This window comes from Lepus europaeus, chromosome 7, assembly GCF_033115175.1.
Source record: "Lepus europaeus isolate LE1 chromosome 7, mLepTim1.pri, whole genome shotgun sequence".
Lineage (NCBI taxonomy): Eukaryota > Metazoa > Chordata > Mammalia > Lagomorpha > Leporidae > Lepus > Lepus europaeus.
In genome coordinates, this window is record NC_084833.1 from 78666475 (window position 1) to 78690061 (window position 23587).

A 23587-nucleotide genomic window follows, 5' to 3' on the forward strand; every position below is an offset into this window, starting at 1 on the left:
CATAAAAACATCATGAATGTACAGACAGCAGCAATTGAGTTCATAAATTATACATTAGCAGAGAGGGAAATCCACTACCATGCAGTTAGGGAATCTGCTGCTGCTTTTTTGGCGCTGCTGCTCCTGACTCACAGCCATGGGTGAACTTCCCTTGAAAGATTTTTTTGCTTGTTTGTTTTGCATTGTAGAGTGCTGGCTCAGAAAAGTAATATTCTTAGATTTGCTTCTTTGTCAGTTTCACTTCTATATGACAGGAATTTCACAAATGTGTTGAATGAATAAGTCATTATTTAGAATGAGGTATAAAATTGTCTTTCAATTTAACTCCTAATTTCATTGTATTATCATGTACAAAAATTTTGCAAAAAACATGATTTCTAAGACTTCATCTTTCACAACATTTTTTTTTTCTTCAGTTCAACAAATATCTACTGGTCACTTTTCTGTGCAATGTACTTTTTCAGAGACTCAGAGAGGTCAAAGGTTAATAAGAAATTGTCTTATATTTGGGAGCTCAGGGCTCAATATAGAAAATAAAATAAGCCCATCTTGGAATATAATATATGCAGATGCTATAAGAGGGATATAATCAAACTGCTTTGGGAGTTCACAGGAAAAACAATAATAATTTCAAGGAAGCTTTAAGAAACAGGATAGGCATTTGAGATAGTCCTCAAAGAGTGGACCAGTCTTAATACACAAAGGATCAAAATAAAGGACATGTAAGGTTGATTTGAACAAAAATAAGCAGTCCATTGTCGCTTGTTTCTAGCCTCACTAATCAATTTCTTGAGACACCCCAGCCTCTTACTTGCTGTTCTCCCTACCCAGAGGCTCCTGGGTCCTCACCCCAGCTGTGGAATTCTTGCCCTTGCAGTTTTCCCTGAAGTGTGACTTTCTCAGGGAAGCCCTGACTTTACATGTTCTCATTATCAAATAAGTGTAAGATTTACAAACTGCCTTTCTCAATAGGCTGTATTCTTCAGCAAAAAGAAAGGAGTAAGTGAGTGAAAGGTGAGCTTTGAGAATGTTTTCTTCAGTGTGTAAGAGTTTTCCGTGTCAGCAATTGTAAGGCGATACCTTGATGGAGGCTCTTTAGCATATGCGTTTTCTTCATTCTCCACCTGTGTGAGCTACATTATTGTGAAACTCTGTTTGCACAGTGCATTTCAGTTATCTTTTCTAACTGCTTTAAGGTTAGTGCCTAAGGACCTGGGCTTTCAGGTCAGACTGCCTGGATTTATCCCTGGCTCTGCTACTTCCTGCTGGTGCTGTGACCTCATGTTATTACTTTTTGTGGCTCAGATTTTTCACCTCTAAGTAGAATTATTAAGAGCATCTGTCTCCAAGTTTCTTCTTAGGGCAAAATAAGTTAACATTTGAAAACTTCCCAGAACAGCACTTTGCACAGAGTAAATGTTCAAAAATGTAAACTTTGATCACTGTTATTACTTCTCCTTAAAACACACAATCAGATAAAACATGTTTATCACATAGAATGAATACTCCAAACATATATTCTCAGAATGTGGAGTGATTTTTCGTGCATTTTTAAAAAGCTTTAGGTTTTGCTGATTGTTTTTTCCTGTTTTGAAATGCATCTGATTGAGACACCACTGACCTCATTGTGTTTTTTATACTATTTTAATCAAATGTTTGCTTCTCATATCATGAAATTAATCATGTGTTAGAATTTTTGTTAAAATGAACATTTACAGGGCTTCTCAAACAAATTGCTCTCAAAATCAATTCTCTCTCCAAAACTACTACTGTCTTCAATTTGGTGTGGTACCATTATATTGACATTCCTATATACAATTCTGTTCACAGAAAATGCCAATAGTGTGACAGCTGTTGTCTTAAGTGCCTTCCAGTATAAACATTAGTTTAGTACTCATCACAGCCCTGTGATATATGTACTTTTATTATCTCTGCTCTATGGAAGAGGAAACAGGCTCAGAGAGGTTGAAACTTTCCTTGAGGTCACACAGCTAGAGAAGGGTTGATCTTAGACTCAGATCAAGTAGATCTATTTAAACTTGTTCCTTCTAACCCTACACTAGTGCCTCTCACTACCTTAAACAGGCTTTGGGTGTCACATTACAGTTAAATGATTCTACAACTTGCCCTTGCCATTCAGCAACATATTATGGACAACTTTTCATGTCAATGTATGAAAATGCATGTTTATGTCAATGTGCTTTAAAAACAAAACAAGAGGGGCTGGCGTTGTGGCATAGTGGGTAAAGCCACCATATGCAATGTTGGCTTACCATATGGGCACCAGTTTGTGTCCTGGCTGCTCCACTTCTGATCTCGTTCCCTGCTAATGGCCTGGGAAAAGCAGTAGAAGATCGTTTTAAGTGTTTGAGCCCATGCTACTCACATGGGAAACCCTGATGAAGCTCCTGACTACTGATTTTCACCTGGCTTAGCCCTGGCAGCCATCTAGGGAGTGAATCGGTGGACAGATTATCTCTTTCTCTGTCTCTCGCTCTCTCTGTAACTTTCAAATATATAAATATTACAAAAAGATATGTGGATTTAAATTGCAATACATGCCGCCAAAACTGTTTTTAAAATTACATTGGCTTTTGAGGTGCATGGTTTGGCTTAGTGATTAAGATACCACTTGAGATACATCATATATTGAAATGCCTGGGTTTGAGTCCTGGCTCTGCTCCAATTCCAATTTCACACTCATGTGTACCTCAGGAGACATCAGGTGATGGCTCAAGTAGTTGGCTGCTGCTATGCACACAGAAAACCTGGATTGAATTCTGGGTTCCTAGCTTCAGTCTGGCCCGCATCCGGCCATTGCAGGCATTTGTGTAGCAAGCCAGTAGACTGGCACTTCCTCTGTCTGTGTTTGTCTCTGCTTCTTAAATGAATAAAAATAAATAAGAATATATATGTACCTATTTCTTCTTCTAGATGAAGTTTTAGAATTTTCAAATCAACTTCTTTACTTCAATAAAAATTATTCTGTGTGGCTAATTGCAAAGCCTCAAATTTTGCTATCCCCGACATGGGTCTTAAGCTTCGGGGTACAAGCTGCTTGCCATCCTCTGTATCACATGCTTTTATATTTCTGGACATTTGTTCAGGCTATGCATTAGTTGCCTTTAGTTGCAAATGCCATTTTCTTTTGGCCCAGCTCTCTCTTGGTTCTAGAAAAGTGAATTTGAGTCATCCTCTTTTCACTTAACATGCTCTGTGCTAGATCCTGCTTCTGAGTTATCACCCCACTCCCCCCGACCCCCCATGATCCTGATACTTCCCAAGAGCACTTGTCCCTGGCTGCTTCACTTGACTCACACCTGCCAGTCCAACTCCGCAGGAATGTGGACTCCATCTCTGCTGTCTGTTCAGAACGAGCTAGTAAACACCTGGCTCACAGATCCATTTTCACAACAAGTATTTGTCATATAAATCTAAATGCTAAGGCTGTTCTAAGCACTGGGGATATGGCAGCAAATAAGAGAGTATTTGCCTGTCTGGAAATCACAATCTAGTGGGAGGGTGGATTATAAAAAAAAAAAAAAAAAGACAAGTACCAATATGCTTCAGTTTATTGCAGTAAATATTCTTTTATTTGCTTATTGTGGGTAAAAAATAAGCCAAACTCAAGAAAGAAACAGTGGCTAGCATATAGAGGGCTTGGAGAGAGCATGCTATTTTAGGTAGGGAAGTTAAGGAAAGGCTCTCAGAAAGCATAATGTTAGACCAAAGAAAGAGTAGGCCTTGCAAATGTAATGCAGAATGCTGTTGCAGGCTGAGGGAACAGTGCAGTGTGTACAAAGGCTGAGGGAGTGCCCTTAAGCAGAGTGGGAGATGAAGATTTGGAGAGGTGATGTGTGGCACTGTGGACCATAATGAAGATGATAAATTCCATAGAGTGAGATGGGGAGCCACTGGAGAATTTAAATTTAATTTGGATTTTAAAAGATCATCTTGGGTAGGGAGTTTGCAGTGGTCATTGAATAAAAGAATAAGAGAATGAAATGATATTAAAAAACAATCTATCCTTTGTTTATCTTTCAGGAAACTACACTCTGAGAGTTGACTGTACACCACTACTGTACAGCTTGGTATACAATCTAACAAAAGAGGTAAAAATTATTACATGTAATTTAGAAAAATCGAAGTTCTAGAAAGGACGCTTTCTTGAGGTGCCATTATTATCTTAAACACTGATGTTATTTCACATGTTATCTTTGACCATATAACAAATATCCACCCCATAGAACATCACATGTAACTAGCTGTTTAATTTTAACATTTACTACGTCATTTCTCCCCACATCACTGTGAGGCCACCTTTGGGTAACGTTGCATCTGCCAAGACCTTCCTTTTGAAAAGGAGGAAAGTGAACTCCATGAGCATCTACCACCAAAGTCACACAGTTTGAGCAGTAACCAAACCAAGATGCATCCACCACCAAGGTCATACAACTTGAGCAGTAATTAAACCAAAACTCGGTCTTATGGTTTGATTCCTTAGTTTTATAATTAGTTAATACTCCTGAAAATAATGATACCGCTTAATTCAGGGCACAGGAAGAGTTAAAGGCTCTACGTGACTTAGAGTATTATAGAAACACCAGGTGCTGAATTCCACGGACAGCTCACCTCAGCACCGAGACTAGGTGAGACTTTGTAGCTTCCTTCCTTTTTGTCTCAGGTTTTGATCCACTGGCCCCACTAGGCCCGAGTGGCAGCTCAGTTATCTTCTAAAATTTGTGGCAAATAAAAACTAGGCAGATTAATGGTGCCATGTGATGTCTCACTATGTGAATACATTGTGTAATGTCCAAATCAGGGAAAATATACCTGTCACCTCAAATGTTTTTCATTCCTTTATGGTGAAAACATTCAAAATCCTCTTTTCAAGTTAGCACTGTGGCATAGTGGGCTAAGCCTCCGCCTGTGGCACCACCATCCTATGTGGGTGCCATTTCAAGTCCCAGCTGCTCCTCTTCCAATCCAGCTCTCTGCTATGGCCTGAGAAAGCAGTAGAAGATGGCCCAAGTCCTTGGGCCTCTGCACCCATGAGGGAGACCAGGAAGAAGCTCCTGGCTCCTGGCTTCAAATCAACTCAGTCTGGCTGTTGTGGCTATTTTGAGGAGTGAAGCAGCAGATGGAAGACCTTTCTCTGTCTCTCCCTCTCTCTGTGTGTGGCTCTACCTCTCAAATCAGTCAGTCAATCAATAAATAAAATCTTTAAACAAACAGAAAGCCAAAATCCTCTCTTCTAGTCTTGTGTGTATATGTATTTGTTGTGTGTAGACATTCAGGTTTCGATACATCTGATTTGTAAGTGTTTTCTGTTTCCTTTTGATTTATGTAGCTGCAAAGTCCTGATGAAGGCTTTGAAGGCAAATCTCTTTATGAAAGCTGGAATGAAAAAAGTCCTTCACTGGAGTTCAATGGCAGGCCCAGGTAAACAAACAAAACTTGAATTTTTATTGCAGTGTGGGATTGTTTTAAAAATAAAAGTATATTTTATTTTAATCATTGATTCAAAATTAACTTTCAAAATGATCTAACAACTGAAAAAGGAAATGTATTGCTTCATAAATGAAAAGTTATTTATGCTTTAAAGTTAACTCTGTAGCCATCCAAAATAATTCTTATTAGAATAAGTAATAAATATACCTGCTACATAAAAAAGTTACAGTGGAGATAATGTTGGAAAACAATTCCCTCATCCCTCATGTTTTTGTCTTCTCATCACTTTGTACTTATTCCTTTTTCTAAACATCATACAGTTTACAAATATTTTTTACTTCTCTAAAAAAATACAAGCACTACTTCAGTATTAGTTGTATCTTTATGTGCATATTTTAGTGGTCTAAAATAGTAGATATCAACAATAAGAACAATTTAAAATATTAGGAAAAGAATCTACATCTGAATCATCTGAAAGTGATTTCTTCTCTTTATCACTAACAACAAATATAGATATTAAATAGAATGAATCAGTTTATAAAAACATTTTCCAACTTCGAGTCTTTTTTAAAATGTGATATAAAGGAAACATCTCCAGAAAGATATTTTATGAATAGAACTAATATTCCTCTCATTTTTTGCTGCCTAAGTATATACATTTATATACATTTAAAATTATAGTAGTAAGAATAGAGTTCAGTTTAATTGGTTGTATATCTGTATTTGATAAAGAAATTATACTGCAATAACTGTTATTTTATCCCTAACAGCATTAGCAAGTTGGGATCTGGTAATGACTTTGAGGTCTTTTTCCAAAGACTTGGAATTGCTGCAGGCAGAGCACGTTATACTAAAAATTGGGTGAGTCTATCTCAATAATTTTTCAAGATTATTTATAAATATATCTAAACTAAGCAAATAGTTCTTGCTTCAGGATATGACTCCAGCATTAGGGCAGTAGAGAATTTTGAAAGCACAAGGGAGAAGACTCAGTGGTTGATGGTGCTATTATTGCATGTGGTAGTTCCTGCATCTGATATGGGAAGACCTATATTAAAGTGTCATTTGTCACCAGGAGTCATGTCTACAAAATTGAACTTCCATTTATTCCCTTATAGTTTGTTTTATTCAGAGGCACTACATGAATTTGGTCACTTAAATTAGAAATGAAGGAATTATTTTTGGCTCTTCTTTTTACAATTAAAATTAATCAGTAACAGGAACTACAAATATTTAGATTTTTCTTATTACTGCTTTAACCATTAAACAAATGAAAAATTGTTGAATAACAAAAGGCATAATACACAGTGGCCACATAGAAGTCATGTTCCTTTCCTTTTGTTGTTGGTAAGTATTTGAGCTTTCATTTCAATCAAACTAGCATATAGTTTATAAAATATGGCTTAGCTTGGTTAAAGCATAGGCCGGCGCCATGGCTCAATAGGCTAATCCTCTGCCTGCAGCACCGGCACACCAGGTTCTAATACCAGTTGGGGCACCGGATTCTGTCCCGGTTGCTCCTCTTCCAGGCCAGCTCTCTGCTGTGGCCTGGGAGTGCAGTGGAAGATAGCCCAAGTTCTTGGACCCTGCACCTGCATGGGAGACCAGGAGAAGCACCTGGCTCCTGGCTTTGGATAGGCGTGATGCGCCGGCCGTAGCGTGCCGGCCGCAGCAGCCATTGGAGGGTGAATCAAGGGAAAAGGAAGACCTTTCTGTCTCTCTCTCTCACTGTCCACTCTGCCCGTCAAAAAAAAAAAAAAAAAAAAAAAAAACAAAAAAACAAAAAAAAAAAAAACAAAACTTCTCATTAAAAGCATCATCTTCTCTTCTTGCCTCCATCCCCATCCCAAACACGATTTCTGTTTATCAGATTAAAAGGTCTTCAAGTTTTCATTTTTCGGTTTTATGTAGTTAAAGAAAATATGTTCTTACACTTGTGAAGGTGTTAACGAAGACTTTATTCAAGACCGTCACCATGAGGATATTGCAGTAGGGGCAAGAGACTGAGCCCAGTTCCAAATGCAGCTAGGACAGCTGTAGATTCACAGCCAGTACTAAACCTCCAGAGGCCCTTGCCTTTGAGCTTCTTATTCTTCCATAGAGAAAATCTTTAATCTCTTGACATTGGAATAAGGATTTAGGCAGGGCTATCTAGGAAATAATGATGAGGGTAGATATCAGTACTATCCATATTTTCCATACGAGAAAACTATCTCAAAGAAAGATCAAGTGACTGCCCACATTTTTTTTTTTTTGGTACAAATTCCTGAAGCTGAGATTTAAACCCTGGAGGATAATTCCAGAATCTCTTCAGCACACCACCATACAAAGCGTTCTGTATCAACAACAAATAAGATCTTTGCTTTAAATAGCACTCTGACCTCAGAATCAGCCCTTAAAGCATTCTGGTCTGGCTGAAAAGCCCATAAGAGAATCTCAGGCAGGTAATGCCAAGATACTGTGGCAAAAAATGTCCTACATGAAGGACCTTGGTGGGTGAGACCTCAGTGGAAAGAAGTGCTCGTCAAAGAAAGAGGTTCTTTTCTCTGAAGGGAGGAGAAAACTTTTGCTTTGCTTCTGGCCTTGTCTAAATACTTAAGGGGTTGTGAATTCAAAAGGCTTCCTTAGCCTAGGCACCTCATATCAAGAGCCTCGGGTTTTCACTGACATACATAGGAGTATTAATTGTTAAATTAACAAGAGTCACTGTGCACTAACTTCCCATGCAGGACCTCTGTCATTAAAGAGTTGTTTTACAATTATGTCTAAGTGCTCGCAAAAGCTGTATCATTCTTGGATGCTTCTTTACAGTTAATTAAGTTTCTAAAAAAAAGATGGAACTAACTTCAACATTCAATGACTTTGAGAAACCCTCATCTCAACTGTTGAGGAACAATTTTTTTGTTCCATTTTTTTTTTCCTTGTGCAAATTGTCGAACTCTTTACTTAGTATAGAGTTGGTCTTCTGCATATAAAATTAATCAAAAATGGATCTTAGTGGAAAATGGGACTGAGAATGGGAGAGGGAAGAGGAAGAGGAGTGTGGGAGAGTTGGTGGGAGGGCAGATACGGTGGGAAGAATCACTATATTCTTTAAGTTATATTTATGAAATGCATGAAGTCTGTATTCCTTAACTAAAAGGTTTCTATGGGAGGAAAATAAATTTTAAAAAACCTCAAAATTGATTTTAAAATGACACAAATCAGCAACTCACAGTAAATACAGTTAATGCAGTGCCAGGCATTTTGTTATAATAAATATATATTATATTTACAAATGATATAAATAAATATACAAGAGATATATTTTGATATTCTTTTGTAGGACATCTACAAATTCAGCAGCTATCCACTGTATCACAGTGTCTATGAAACATATGAATTGGTGGAAAAATTTTATGACCCAACATTTAAGTATCACCTCACTGTGGCCCAGGTTCGCGGAGGGCTAGTATTTGAACTAGCCAGTTCCTTGGTGCTCCCCTTTGACTGTCGAGATTATGCTACAGTTTTAAGAAATTATGCTGACAAAATCTACAATATTTCAATGCAACATCTACAGGAAATGAAAACATATGGGGTATCATTTGGTATGCTATACTTCCTCTTTCCAAAATGTCTTATTTTTGTGTTTCTGTTAATCTAAAACCAGTGGCCTGTATCTGGTCATTTATTATTTTTTCCTATTCCATTTTATTGAATATTTTGTTTATTTCTATAAATATATTCCCATTGATTGAATGCTTATATTTTATAACACATGAAAGAGAAATACTTTGTAAATCCCAGAAGAGGATTACTTTCTATGTTGTTTCCTTATCTTGAAGTATAGAACAACATTGTTGTCTACAGCCATACAACCCTGAACGTGCCTGATCTAGGAGGATCTCAGAAACTAAGCAGCCTTGGGACTGGTTAGTACTTGGATGGGAGAGTAATGTTCTTAAAGCTTTTGATGATCCCAATTTCTATTTCAGATTCACTTTTTTCTGCAGTAGAGAATTTTACAGAAATTGCTTCTAAATTCAATGAGAGACTCCAAGACTTCGACAAAACCAAGTATGTTGTACATATGTTTATGCCTACAGTAGGTACATAGTAGATATTCAAAAGAAGTACTAATTTATGTCTTTATTGTTGAAATATCTGTGGAATCTTTTTGCTGTTTTCTGTCTCTCCACTCTAATGCAAACTATACAGGGTTTCCATGTCTCTCTCAAAGCCTGGTTTCTGACATTGAATGGGAACTGTTCTCAGCAGTGTGTGATTTGGCAACTGATTCCTGACAACTTACCCACCCACCTGAGCACAGAAGGTGCTCTTACATATGACTCCAGCTTTTCCAAGCATTTTTCTGTATTTCTTCAATCTGTACATCATACTTCAACTAAATCCTCCTATTCCCAGAGCACACATTTCTGCCTCTTGAATTCATTACCTGTACTCCTCATTTCTACTTCCAGCTGGGAAAATTATTTTATCCAGAAGAGTAAATATTGTGGAGTTTTTATTTTTGGAAATGTTAAACATTTCAGGTTAATTCCATGTATAATACTTAATTTGAACAGAATTTTAAGGGTAGAAAGAAAAACTTTGGGAATAATGAAGTAAAAGAAATTTAAGCAGAATTTTGAGGGTGAACAAACAGTATCATGGCATAAATACCAAATCCATGGTAACTGATGCAGGAATACAAAGAAAGATAAGAATACATGATCTAGAAATAGGCCCAGTGATATCTAAGTATAAAAAACTATTTGTAATTAAGGATATAGAAAACATCAGAGGAAATATTAATTCAACAATAACATTGTGTAAAAACTTTAAACAACTGATAAAAAAGTAAACTCAGATTCCCACTTCATATTTTATGCAAACATTAATAACAGGAACAGAAGAATTATTTATTAAAATGGAAATTTCTTGAAAGAGATGCCAAGTTTAAAAACAAAGGGGAAAATTCAATGTTATAAGACTTAAGAATATTAAAATAGTCCAGAGTATGAAAATTCACACTCAAAAGCAAAGAAAAAGGAATTGAAAACTTCTGCCCCTGTCAATATGGAAACAGGCTAATTAATGTACATCATGAAGATTTGTTTTGAAAATTGATAAAATCCAAAAGAATAAAGTTGGAAGTATTGGCAATGGGTAAGATAATTCATAGAGAAGATATTACCTGTAAAGACACATACAGTAAAATATTAAGTTCACAAATATAAATTAAAATAGCATTTTGTTATTTTATATCAAGTCAACTACAATTTAAATGCTAGTTTTGTCCATTGCTATAGGCAGTACACTGAAACAAATGCTCTCATGCATGTCTAATAGCATTGTAAATTATTTTAATGTTTTTTGTTTAAAAATTTATTTATTTGAAAATCAGAATTATAGAGAGAAGAAGAGATAGAGATCCTCCACCTACTGATTCACTCCCCAAATGGCTGCACATACCCAGGGCTAGTCCAAGCCAAAGCCAGAAGCGTGATCCAGGTCTCCCATGTGGGTACAGGAGCCCCAGGGCTTGGGTCATATTCCACTGCTTTCCCAGATGCCTTAGCAGAGAGCTGGATCACAAGTAGAGCATGCGGGACTCTAATTGGTGCCCATATAGGATTCTGGCTTTGTAAGCCATAGTTTAACCCATTATACTACAATGCTGGCCACAATTTTATGTTTTTGAAAAACATAAATATATAATGATAAAAGTTTCTAATGCCATCATTGTGTCCTTATGCTTAGAAATAGTGTTTACATTTCTTTAATTTTTTTCTTATGAAAAAGATTCAAGTTTGGGAGGAAAAAAGTTCTTGAGAAAAATATGAATTATAGAATTGTGACATTGAATAATTCAAAACAACATAATGCCTAAGGAGAGAAGCTACCTAAAAAATTAGATATATACCATTTGAACATTTATTATCATTAAAATTGATAATTCTAAAGATAACATAATGAGATACTTACAATAAAATGGGTAGTAAACAAAGAATATAAAATAATATAGTTATTTTTTACTGAATGAAAATAGCAAAAAATTCATAGGGAGTAAATTGATTAGTATAACAATTGTATTGTGCCAAGGTAAATATGGGAGAATTTTGTCTTATACTCAAACTTTTTTTCCAAATTTCTTGGGTCTAAAACGAATAAATTACAAGTGTATTGTAAGGTGATCCCAAACATCATATAAATCTGTAAAGCTTATTTTCTATCTTTAAAAAATAAGTAAGTTTACTTTGGAAAAACTGCCTCATGGATTGAATTGTTGTTTTCTTAGGTCACATAGCTCTCCCTTTCCCAAGTCTTTCTGTATTTGCCATATCCTCTCTAAATGACAGTTAGGAACAATCTATGTCTCTATATGATGTTTGCAAATCGTGATATAATTGCAGTACATACTAATGGTAAATGATGGATAGCAGGATTTAAACTGGATATTGAATTTCTCCATAAAAATTCTGAAATATAATGAAAAGATAGTCTCAATCTTGCTTTTCTTGGATCAGTGCCTTGGCCCACCAAAAGATACAGGGTGTGGACTTCTTAGTATCTTCCAGCTCACGTAGCAGTCACCCTCAGGACCTATTGACTCAACTCTGGTGTTCTGAGCATGGACCTTCCATGGTTACCTCAAATTGTGTTCCGCTCTATATGAGGAACATTGGAGAGACTTTAGCAGTAGCCGTAAGATTAGGTATCTAGAGGGGGAGGTGTGTGTGCTTGTGCAATTAGATGTATGTCTGTGTATCCACATGGATCTCTTTTTTTAAAAAGATTTATTTATTTATTTGAAAGAGTTACAGAGAGATAGGGAGGGATGGAGAAAGAGATTGATTGATTGATTGATTGTGATTTCATCTGCTGATTCACTCCCCAAATGGTTGCAACGCCAAAGCCCGGAGCCAGGAGACTTTTCTAGGTTTCCTACATGGGTGCAGGTGCCCAAGAACGTGGGCTTTCCTCCACTTCTTTCCCAGGCATATTAGCAGAGAGCTGGATCAGAAGTAGAACCTCCAGGATTTGAACCAGCACTCATATGGGATACCGGCATTGCAGGTGGAGACTTAACCTGCTACATGACAACACTGGTGCTGAATCTCTGTATTTGAAACAATACTTTGTGAATTAGATTGACATAGCTTCATATTGAAATTATCTTTTATTCAATTGTCTCCTTCCTTTACGTGAACTGCTAACAGATAAGGTTTATGCTCCATTATATGCTATCACAAAATCTGAATTTGTGAGGCTAAATAAATGTTGAAAATAGCTTAAATCTAAATGGTGGATATTTTAGTTATTACTGTATTCTTTTTGTTAATGTAATGCAGTTGTAAAAATTATACTGAAATTATCACTCCAAAGTTTAATAGCTGTGAACTTGAACAAGTAATTTAACTGCTAACCTGTAATTGTCTAACCTAGGACAGGGGCTATTACTCTTCTCAACTTTCAGAATTGCTCTGAAGATTAAAATAGTATGCTTACAAATATTTAAAATAGTAATTGGCACCAGGAAGTGATTTGCTAAATTCTGTTATTAAAACTAAATAATAAAAAATTAAGGTCTAAACATTTTTCAGTAATACTGAATGATTCCTTTAATAACAGTAACCCTAACACCAGGCTTTGTGCTGTGAACTCTGTTATAGCAAGAAATGTTTGGTGTATCATGGCCATTCAAATATTTTGAAAAATGGAGGAAACACAGTATCTTGCACTTGTAATAGATTTATCTTCTTCTTTTATTATTATTATTATTATTATTATTATTATGTATACCACCACCATCTGTCACTTGGTAAATCTTCATAATTTGCCAGGTACCTTACTATGAATGGATTATCTCATTTCAATACTGATATTACTTCTATGAGTAGATTATTAGGCCACCTAAGATGAATGGAGTCCTGCCTATATTTATTTACCTAGGTTTATCAATGAATAATTATTTCCATGCAAATACTGTCATCATTGTTTTCACTGGTACATGTAAATACTTGTGTGGTTTTATAAGTCTGTGTAATCCTATTTTAAAGGATTTTAAAAATGAAGTAACTGTGTATAATATTCTTAAAATGCATGGTACAGTAATTTAAATATACTAACATGTCTAACTTTGTTCTATATGTTTAGTTTTCTGGGTAGTATACATATTTTCTTGAGGTTTTAACTGTGTTAGCTTCCTTTTTCAGCCCAATTCTGTTGAGAATTGTGAATGATCAACTGATGTTCCTGGAACGAGCCTTCATTGATCCTTTAGGGTTACCAGACAGACCTTTCTACAGGTAAGAAAAATTACTATTCCTTTCTATAATATTTTTTATGTATTTGTTACACTGTGGAAACAGAAATTTCTTTTAAAGGTTTACTTATTTTTTTGAGAGTCAGAGTTACAGAGAAAGAGAGAGAGACAGAGAAAGATCTTCCATCCACTGGCTCGCTCCATGGTTTACTACAATGGCCAGGGCTGAGCCAGGCCATAGCCAAGAGCCAGAAGCTTCATCCAGGTCTGCCACATGACTGACAGGGGCCCAAACATATGAATGATCTTAAACTGCTTTCCCAGGGCTATTAGCTGGGAGCTGGATAAAAAATGGAACGGCTAGACATGCACCAGCACCCCTAGGATGCTGGCATTGCAGGTGGTGGTTTTAACTGGTAAACCACAATGCTGGCCCCCATTTTTTGTTTCTAACTATGAAAATATGTTTATATTTGTTGATTTAGAAGATCCAGAGAGTTACAGATAGAAAATAAAAACTTCCCCCACTGCATCAAATATAAAATCATGTTTATATTTTGGTGTATATTAATTTTAGCCATTTTCTTGTTATAAATATGTATGTGTTAATATATACATAGAAAAATAAATCTATGTACATATAAGTATTTTTATAATATATTTATTTACTTATTCCTCTAATATCAACATTTAGGGGGTTTTTCCCCTAAACTTTGACAACTCTTTCTGATAAACATCAATTATCTCCAGGTTCATCTTACTGAGTATTGTAGAATGAATTAGACTATTGGAGAGCTAGAAATGTCTCTTCCATCATATGCAGGGATGTTTTTGTTTAGTGTTCATGTCTGGAGTTGGGGCATCATCCAAACGGGCTTACTGGCTTGTCAATGTCAGCATGACTGCACCCTATTATTTCTTTACCTCTTTGCTTTAAAATTTGTCCTGGAAAGGGCTATTGAATAAACTGGCTTTACCCTTGAAATAAAAGTCTTCAAGTCTTCTACCTACGTCATGTGGGATATTACAAAATTGTTTTCAACGATTCTTCATGCTTTAAATGAATTGTTCCAACATGTTAGTGAAACTTTTTTAAAGAAGAGAAAAATATACAATCAATAATTGAGTGATTGCAAACAGGACTTCAATGGTCATATTGTGTATAATTCAGGGGGTAGTGTGATATAGGAAAATATAAGCACTTAAATTTTTCAGAAGTGTATTGAGATAAATAATTACTTAACCTATCGGAGCTGTTTCCTCCTCTGTGAAATATGGATGTCCACTTTTTATGATTTATATATTAGGATGAAAAAAATTGCAAGTAAAATTTTAATAGCAAACATGAGGAGATTGGATTAAGATGGCAGAATAGGGACGGAGCTTACTGCTCTAGTCTAGGAGAAAATAGTTTTAAAAAGTTGGAGAGAGTGCAATCTCAGGGAAGAGTTAGGGAAAAACGGCAGAGGAAACTCCATACAAATGGGAGGGAATTATGGCCCTACATGAAGGGTGTGGACACATACAACTCCAGGACTCTAGCAGCCAAGAACCTAAGCACCAGCTCTGGAGTGAGGTAAGACCAATCTGCAGCAGCCCAAGCCATTGGAGATAAAGCTGAGGTAAGAGCCCTGTAGGAATTTGGCTTAGAATCCTGTGGAGACAATGTGCATGCCAAATTAGAGGGGAAAAAGGTGGGGGAGGCTCATTTCTCTCTCCCACTGGTGTCCTGCAACAAGCCAATAGAGGATGGGTGCCATTTTGGATGTACACAACAGCTGTGCCAGCCTATGTGCTGGCACCCAGCAACCAGCCAGAAAGAGATGTCTGAGTCTGGCAGGGAGCCACAGGGTGCTGAGTGCTCTTGACTATAGGAGGCTTGTGTGCTAGGATTGTGAAAATACTGTGGCTGCATGGGAGCACTTAGGGTGTGGCTGGGACTTTGGGCAGTCACTGTGGGAGGCTCCAGACACTCAGGGCTCCCTAATTGCTTGCTAAGGGTCATTGCTGAAGAGTCTGTGCTTACATGGAGGACTGCACAGATCCTTTGTGTGGTTCTTGTGGCAGAACAGGGAAATATTATACCCACTGGGGCTAGCACCCAGGCACTGGTCTCCTTTTAGGATAGGAAGTAAGCTGAGACTATACCTGCAGAGCAGAAAATAAACCTCCCCTCTGATTAAAAAAAAAAGAAGGGATTTACCATGCTTAACCTGGGTGTGCCATTTTGGGCACCCCCTTCACCCTGCAGCACTTAACATAACTCCCTGGCCACACCTACCACATGTCTTTAGGTATACACTGAAAAAGTGTACACTCCACTAATCCACAGAGGAATAGAACAAAGATAATAGTCATCACAGAAAAAAAAAAAAACAATAAACCAATGAGTATCTCCACAAATGCCAAATAAATGCAGCAATTCAAGAAACAAGAATAAGGAAGACAACATGACACCCACAAAAGAACACAACACTTCAATACTAGAATGTGAAGACGAAGAGATTGAAGACATGTCAGAAATGAAATTCAAAAAAATTGATCGTAGGATTACTTAGAAGTAATCAGAAGCAAATCCATGAACTAATGAAATCTATACATGACATGAAAGAAAATTTCTCCCATCAAAATGAAATCTTGGAAATGAATAAATCAATAGAACAAAGAAAAAATGCAGTGGAAAGCCATAACAACAGAAGAAGCAAAAGAAAAAAATATCTGACTTAGAAGACAAAGAACAGGAAATTATACAATCAGACCAAACACAAGAATGAATTACAAAACTAAAGAAAAAAAATTGTTGGGAATCTATAGGATACTATCCAACAACCCAACATACAAGTCTTGTTGAACCCAACATACAATATGTTGAGTTCTTGAAGGCTTGGAAAGAGAAAGAATTAAAAGGCCTTTTAAATTTAATTATTACAGAAAACCTCCCTAATTTGGAAAAAGAAATGGTCATTCAAGTATAGGAAGCACATAGAACTCTTAATAGATATGACCAGAAAAGATCTTCACCATGGCACATTTTAGTCAGACTCTCCACAGTAAAACATAAAGAAAATATTCTAAAATGTAGATGAGAGAAACACCAGATTACTTTCAGAGTATCTCCAATTAGACTCACAGTGGATTCTCATCAGAAAACCCTTCAGGCTAGGATAGAATGGAGAGATATATTCCAAGTCTTATTTTTTAAGATTTATTTATTTATTTGAAACTCGGTTACACACAGAGAGAAAGAGAGGCAGAGTGAGAGGTCTTCCATCTGCTGGTTCACTCCCTGATTGGCTGCAATGGCTGGAGCTATGCTGATCCAAAGCCAGGAACCAGAAGCTTCCTCAAGGTCTCCCATGCAGGTGCAAGGTCCCAAGGACTTGGCCATTTTTACTGCTTTCCCAGGCCACAGAAGAGAGCTGGACCAGAAGTGGAGCCACCAGGACTTGAACTGGTGCCCATATGGGATGCTGGCACTACAGGTGGCAGCCTTACCTGCAACACCACAGCACCCATCCCTCCAAGTCTTAAGAGAAAAAAATTGTCAACTCAGAATACTATACCCTGCAAAGCTCTCATTTATGAATGTATGTGAAATAAAGGCCTTTCATAACAAAAAGAAATTGAAAGAATTTGTCACCACTCATCCAGCCTTACAAAAGATACTTAAGGATGTGTTGCACACAGAAACATGAAAACATGGTCATCACTATGGAAGAAGGTAAAGGAAGGAAAGCTCCCAGCAAAAGTACAAAGGAAATCTAAAATAAAAGGAATATTTATGAAAAATGGCAGGGCAAAATTATTACTTATCAATCACTTTGAATGTAAATGGCCTTAACTCTCCAGTTATAACACAGACTGGCTGAATGGATTAAAAAACAAAACCCATCTATTTGCTGCCTACAACACATCTCACCAACAAAAATGCACGCAGACTGAAAGTGAAAGGATGGAAAAAAGATACTCCATGCCAACAGAAACCAAAAAAGAACTGGTGTGGCCATCTTAATATCAGACAAATTAGACTTTAGCACAAAAACTGTTAAAAGAGACAAAGAAGGGTACTATGTAATGATTAAGGAATCAATTCAACAGGAAAATGTGACTATTATAAATGAATATCACCTAATTACATGGCACCTGGCTATTTAAAAGAAATGTTAATAGATCTAAAGCAAGATATAGTCTCAAATATAATAGTAATGGTGGACTTCAATACCCCACTTTAAGAAACTGGCATATCAACTAGACAGAAAATCAGCAAAGAAGAGTTATTAGACACTATAGACCAAATAGACCTAAGAGATATCTACAGAACTGTCCATGCTACAGCTGAGAATATATATTCTTCTCACCAGTGCATGGAACTTTCTCTAGAATTGCCCACATGCTAGGGCATAAAGCAAGTCTCAGCAAAGTCAAGAAAACCAAAATCATACCATGAATCTTCTCTGACCACATGGAATGAAGTGGGATATCACAACTCAGGTATCTCTAGAACATAAGCAAACATGTGGAGACTGAACAACATGCTCCTGAATGAACAGTGGGTCATAGAAAAAAGAGAAATCAAAAAACTTCTGTAAACAAATGGAGACAAGAGCACAACATATCAAAACTTATTGGATATACCAAAAGCAGCATTAAGAGGAAAGCTTATAGCAATTTGTGCCTACGTCAAGAAATTGGAAAGGCACCAAATAAATGAGCTATCAATGCATCTCAAGGAACTAGAAAAACAATAGCAAACTAAACTCAAAACTAGAAGGGGAAAAGAAATAATTGAAATTAGAGAAGAAATAAAATTGGAACAAAAAAATAGAAAAGATCAGCAAAATGAAGAGCTGGTTTCTTGAAAAAATAAACCAAACTGACATACCATTGGCCCAACTAACCAAAAAATAAATAAATAAATAAAAGGAGGGAGTAAACACAAATTAATAAAATTTAGAGATTAAAAAGGAAATGTAACAACAGATACCACATAAATAGTCATCAGAAATTACTATAAAGAACTGTATGCCAACAAACCAGAAAACCTAGAACAAAGGAACACATACAAACTACCTAAATTGAGCCTTGAAGACACAGAAAACCTTAACAGACCCATAAACAAGACAAAAATTGAATCAATAATAAAGACCCTCCCCAAAAAGAAAAGTCCAGGACCAGATGGCTTCATTGCTGAATACTATCAGACATTTAAAGAAGAACTAACACCAGCTTTTCTCAAGCTATTCAAAACAATTAAAAGGAAAGGAATTCTCCCACATTCTTTCTATGAAACCATAATCACCTTAATAATGAAATGTGGAAAAGATACAACAAAGAAAGAGAACCATAGACCAATTCCCTGATGAACATAGATGCAAAAATCCTCAACAAAATACTAGCCAATCAAACCCAAGAACACATCAGAAAGATCATCCACCTGGACCAAGTGTGATTTACCCCTAGTATGCAGGGATGTTTCAACATTTGCAAATCAAACAATGTGATACATCACATTAACAAACTGAAGAACAAAAAGCATGTGATCATCTCAATAGATGCAGAAAAACCATTTGATAAAATACAACACCCTTTCATGATGAAAACACTAAACAAATTGGGTATAACAGAAACATTCCTCAACAGAATCAAGGCAATTTATGACAAACCCACAGCCAGCATCTTCTTGAATGGAGAAAAGTCGGGGATACCCACTCTCACCATTGCTATTCAATATAGTCCTGAAAGCTTTAGCCAGAGCTGTTATGCAAGAAAAAGAAATAACATGGATACAAATTGAGAAGGAGGAAATCAAACTATCCCTATTTACAGATGACATGATTCTGTATATAGGGGTTACAAAAGACTCCACTAAGAGAGTGTTGGAACTCATAGAAGAGTCTGGTAAAGTAGCAGGATATAAAATCAACACAAAAATTCAACAGACCTTGTATACACAAATCAGGCCACAGCCGAGAAAGAACTTCTAAGATCAATCCCATTCATAATAGCTACAACAAAATTTAAATGTCTTGAAATAAATTTAACCACAGATGTCAAAGATCTCTGTGATGAGAATTATAAAACATTAAAGAAGGAAATAGAAGATACAAAAAATGGAAAAGTATTCCATGTTCATGGATTGGAAGAATCAATTTCATCAAAATATTGATACTATCGAAAGCAATTTACAGATTCAATGTGATACCCATCAAAATACCAAGGACGTTCTTCTCAGATCTAGAAAAAATGATGCTGAAATTCATATGGAAGCACAGGAGACGTCAATTGGGGAAAGCAATCTTATAAAATGTAAACAAAGCTAAAGGCATCACAATACCAGTTTTCAAGACATACTATAAAGCAGTTATAATCAAAACAGCCTGGTACTGGTGCAAAAACAGATGGATAGACCAATGGAATAGAATAGAAAAGCCATAAATCAAGCATCTACAATCACTTATATTTGACCAAGGAGCTAAAACCAATCTCTGGAGCAAGGACTGTCTCTTCAACAAATGGTGCTGAGAAAACTGGATTTCCACATGCAGAAGTATGAAGCAGGATCTCCCTACCTTATACCTTACAGAAAAATCCACTCAAAATGGATTAAAGACCTAAATCTATGACTTCATACCATCAAATTCTTAGAGAACATTGTGGTGGGCCAGCACCATGGCACACTAGGTTAATCCTCTGCATGCGGTGCTGGCATCCCATATTGGTGCCGGGTTCTATCCCAGTTGCTCCTCTTTCAGTCCAGCTCTCTGTTGTGGCCCAGGAGGGCAGTGAAGGATGGCCCAAGTGTTTGGGCTCCTACAACCACATGGGAGACCAGGAAGAGGCACCTGGCTCCTGGCTTTGGATTAGTGTAGCTCCGGCCATTGCAACCATTTGGGGAGTGAACCATCAGAGGGAAGACCTTTCTTTCTGTTTCTCTCTCTCTCTCTCTCTCTCTCTCTCTCTCTGTAAATCTACCTGTTAAATAAATTAATAATAATAATAAAAAATAAACATTGGGGAAACTCTGCAAGACATTGGCACAGACACAGAGTTCTTGGAAAAGACCACAGAGACATAGGCAATCAAAGCCAAAATTGACAAATGGTATTGCATCAAATTCAGAAGCTTCTGTACTGCAAACCAAACACTCAGCAAAGTGAATAGACAACTGACAGAATAGGAGAAATTATTTGCAAACTATGCAACTGATAAAGGATTAATAAGCAGAATATATAAAGAAATGAAGAAACTCAATAACAAAACAAACTACCCAGTTATTAAATGGGCAAAGGTCGTAAACAGATATTTTTCATCAGAGGAAATCCAAATTGCCAACAGATGCATGAAAAAATACTCAGGATCACTATCCATCAGGGAAATGCAAATCAAAACCACAATGAGGTTTCACCTCACCCCAGTAAGAATGGCTTTTATACAGAAATCAACAAACAACAAATGCTGTCGAGGATATGTGGAAATAGGTATCCTAACCCACTGTTGGTGGAAATGTAAGTTTTTTTTTGTTTTTTGTTTTTTTTTTATTTTTGACAGGCAGAGTGGACAGTGAGAGAGAGAGAGACAGAGAGAAAGGTCTTCCTTTGCCGTTGGTTCACCCTCTAATAGCCGCCGCGGTAGCGCGCTGCGGCCGGCGCACCGCGCTGTTCCGATGGCAGGAGCCAGGTGCTTCTCCTGGTCTCCCATGGGGTGCAGAGCCCAAACACTTGGGCCATCCTCCACTGCACTCCCTGGCCACAGCAGAGAGCTGGCCTGGAAGAGGGGCAACCGGGACAGGATCGGTGCCCCGACCGGGACTAGAACCCGGTGTGCCGGCGCCGCAAGGCGGAGGATTAGCCTGTTGAGCCACGGCGCCGGCCGGAAATGTAAGTTTTTAAAGCCACTATGGAAGACAATATGGAGATACCTCAGAAATCTGAATAGAGCCCTAACATATGACCTATTCATCCCACTCCTGGGAATTTACCCAAGGGACATGAAATCAGTATATGAATGACTTAACTGTACCCCCATGTTTATTGCAGCTCAATTAACAATAGTTAAGACATGTAATTAACCCAAACGTCTGTCAACTAAAGACTGGATAAAGAAATGGGATATGTACACCATGGAATACCACACAGAGGTTAGAAAAAAATGAAATCTGATCATTTGCAACAAAATGGATAAAACTGGAAGACATCACACTTATTGAAATATGACAGTCCCAAAGGGACAAATACCATATGTCCTCCCTGACCTGTGATAACTAATAGAACAACTAAAAGGGAATATGTAGAAGTGAAATTGACACTTTGAGAAGCAATGACTTTGAACAGCCCTTCTCTTGACTGTTGAGTAACAGTTTTCTCCCCATAATATTTGTTGAGTTGTTAACATAAAGTTAAACATGTGTATAAAATTAATTGAAAATAGATCTTAGTAAAAAGTAAGAGTGGGAGTAAAAAAGGGAGAAGGAAGGGACGTTGGAGTGTGTGTGGGAAGACAGGCACAGTGGGAAGAACCAATATGTTCCTAAAGTTGTAACGATGAAATGTATGAAGTTTAAGCTGTGTAGTTCTGCATACATCCCTACAGACTTCTAAGTGCACAGTTTAAAAACTTGCCATGGAACCCCAAATCTCCTTAAGCTGGGTGGGTGGTAAAAATAACATTTTAAGTCTTAAAGTGATCATATAGATAGGATTAAATATTAAAATGATCATATAAATAGGATTAAGTGTTTGGTGATAATAGATAAAATATAATAATAAAATTAAAAAGGAATGAGTACTTCAACATGGGAAGCAGACCATAGAGCAGACTCATAGAATGATGATTGCTTTAAGTAGCACCCTGACCTCAGAATCAGCCTTTAAAGCATTCTGTTCTGGCTGTAAAGCCCAAGAGAGCATTTCAGGAATGGAAAGCCATGACACTGTTGCAAAAAGTGGCCTACATGAAGGATCTCTGTGGGTGAGATGCCAGTAGAAAGAACTGGTCATCAAAGAAGGAGGTACTTTTCTCTGAAGGAAGGAGAGAACTTCCACTTTGCTTATGGCCTTGTCTAAATACAGAAGGAGTTTGTGGATTCAAAAGGCTTCCTTAGCCTAGGAGCTCATATCAAGACCCTTGAGTGATCACTGACATTATACATAAGAGTGTTAATTGTTAAATTAACAATAAGAGTCACTGTGTACTAACTTCCCATGCAGGACCTCTGTCCTCAAAGAGTTGTATTATGAGAGTTAATAGTAAAGCTTGTTCTCAAGGATTTACTTCATTTTATTAAGTGGATGATATTCCTAGGTCTCATAAGTTATCATTATGTCTAAGTGTTCACAAAAGATGTATCATTCTTGAGTTCTTTAAAGTTAATTTTCTTAAAAAATGCTTCTAAAAAAAAGTGAAATTAGCTTCAAGATGCAATGACTTTGAACAGCCCTCATCTCAACTGTTGAAGAGCAGTTTTTTTTTTTTCATACAATTTGTTGGACTCTTTACTTAGTACAGAATTAATCTTCTGGTGCCAAGTTAATTCAAAATAGGTCTTAGGAAAAAATAGGACGCAGAATAGGAAAGGGAGGAGGAAGGGTGGGAGTGTGGGTGGCAAGAATCACTATGTTCCTAAAGTTGTGTTTATGAAATGCTTAATATTTGTATTCCTTAAATAAAAGGTTTGTTTGGGAAAAAATAACAAATATCACCAATAATGGGTAACCAGCTGTTGTTGCTATCATTGTTATTGTTATTTGCTTAAAGTCAAAATATAATCAGGACATTTATACTAGTCTTTGGAGACAATTGAACATAGAAGTTCAGTTTATAAGTGGTATATTAAAATCATAAAATTATGGATAAGTTATCCAGGAACTATAGACTGACTGTTCTTTT

At 36.8% G+C, this 23587-nt stretch overlaps 1 protein-coding gene across 2 annotated transcripts in view; it reads left to right on the forward strand.

Annotated features, from left to right (window-relative positions):
• The window catches only part of FOLH1 (folate hydrolase 1), a 66522-nt gene that overhangs the window by 36671 nt on the left and 6264 nt on the right, over positions 1-23587 (forward strand). For both annotated transcript variants that reach the window (XM_062196853.1, XM_062196852.1), the window contains exons 13-18: positions 4045-4112; positions 5351-5442; positions 6222-6312; positions 8777-9041; positions 9429-9510; positions 13653-13745. In XM_062196853.1, the coding sequence (XP_062052837.1) occupies positions 4045-4112; positions 5351-5442; positions 6222-6312; positions 8777-9041; positions 9429-9510; positions 13653-13745 (691 nt within the window). The remainder of the gene's footprint in view (positions 1-4044; positions 4113-5350; positions 5443-6221; positions 6313-8776; positions 9042-9428; positions 9511-13652; positions 13746-23587) is intronic.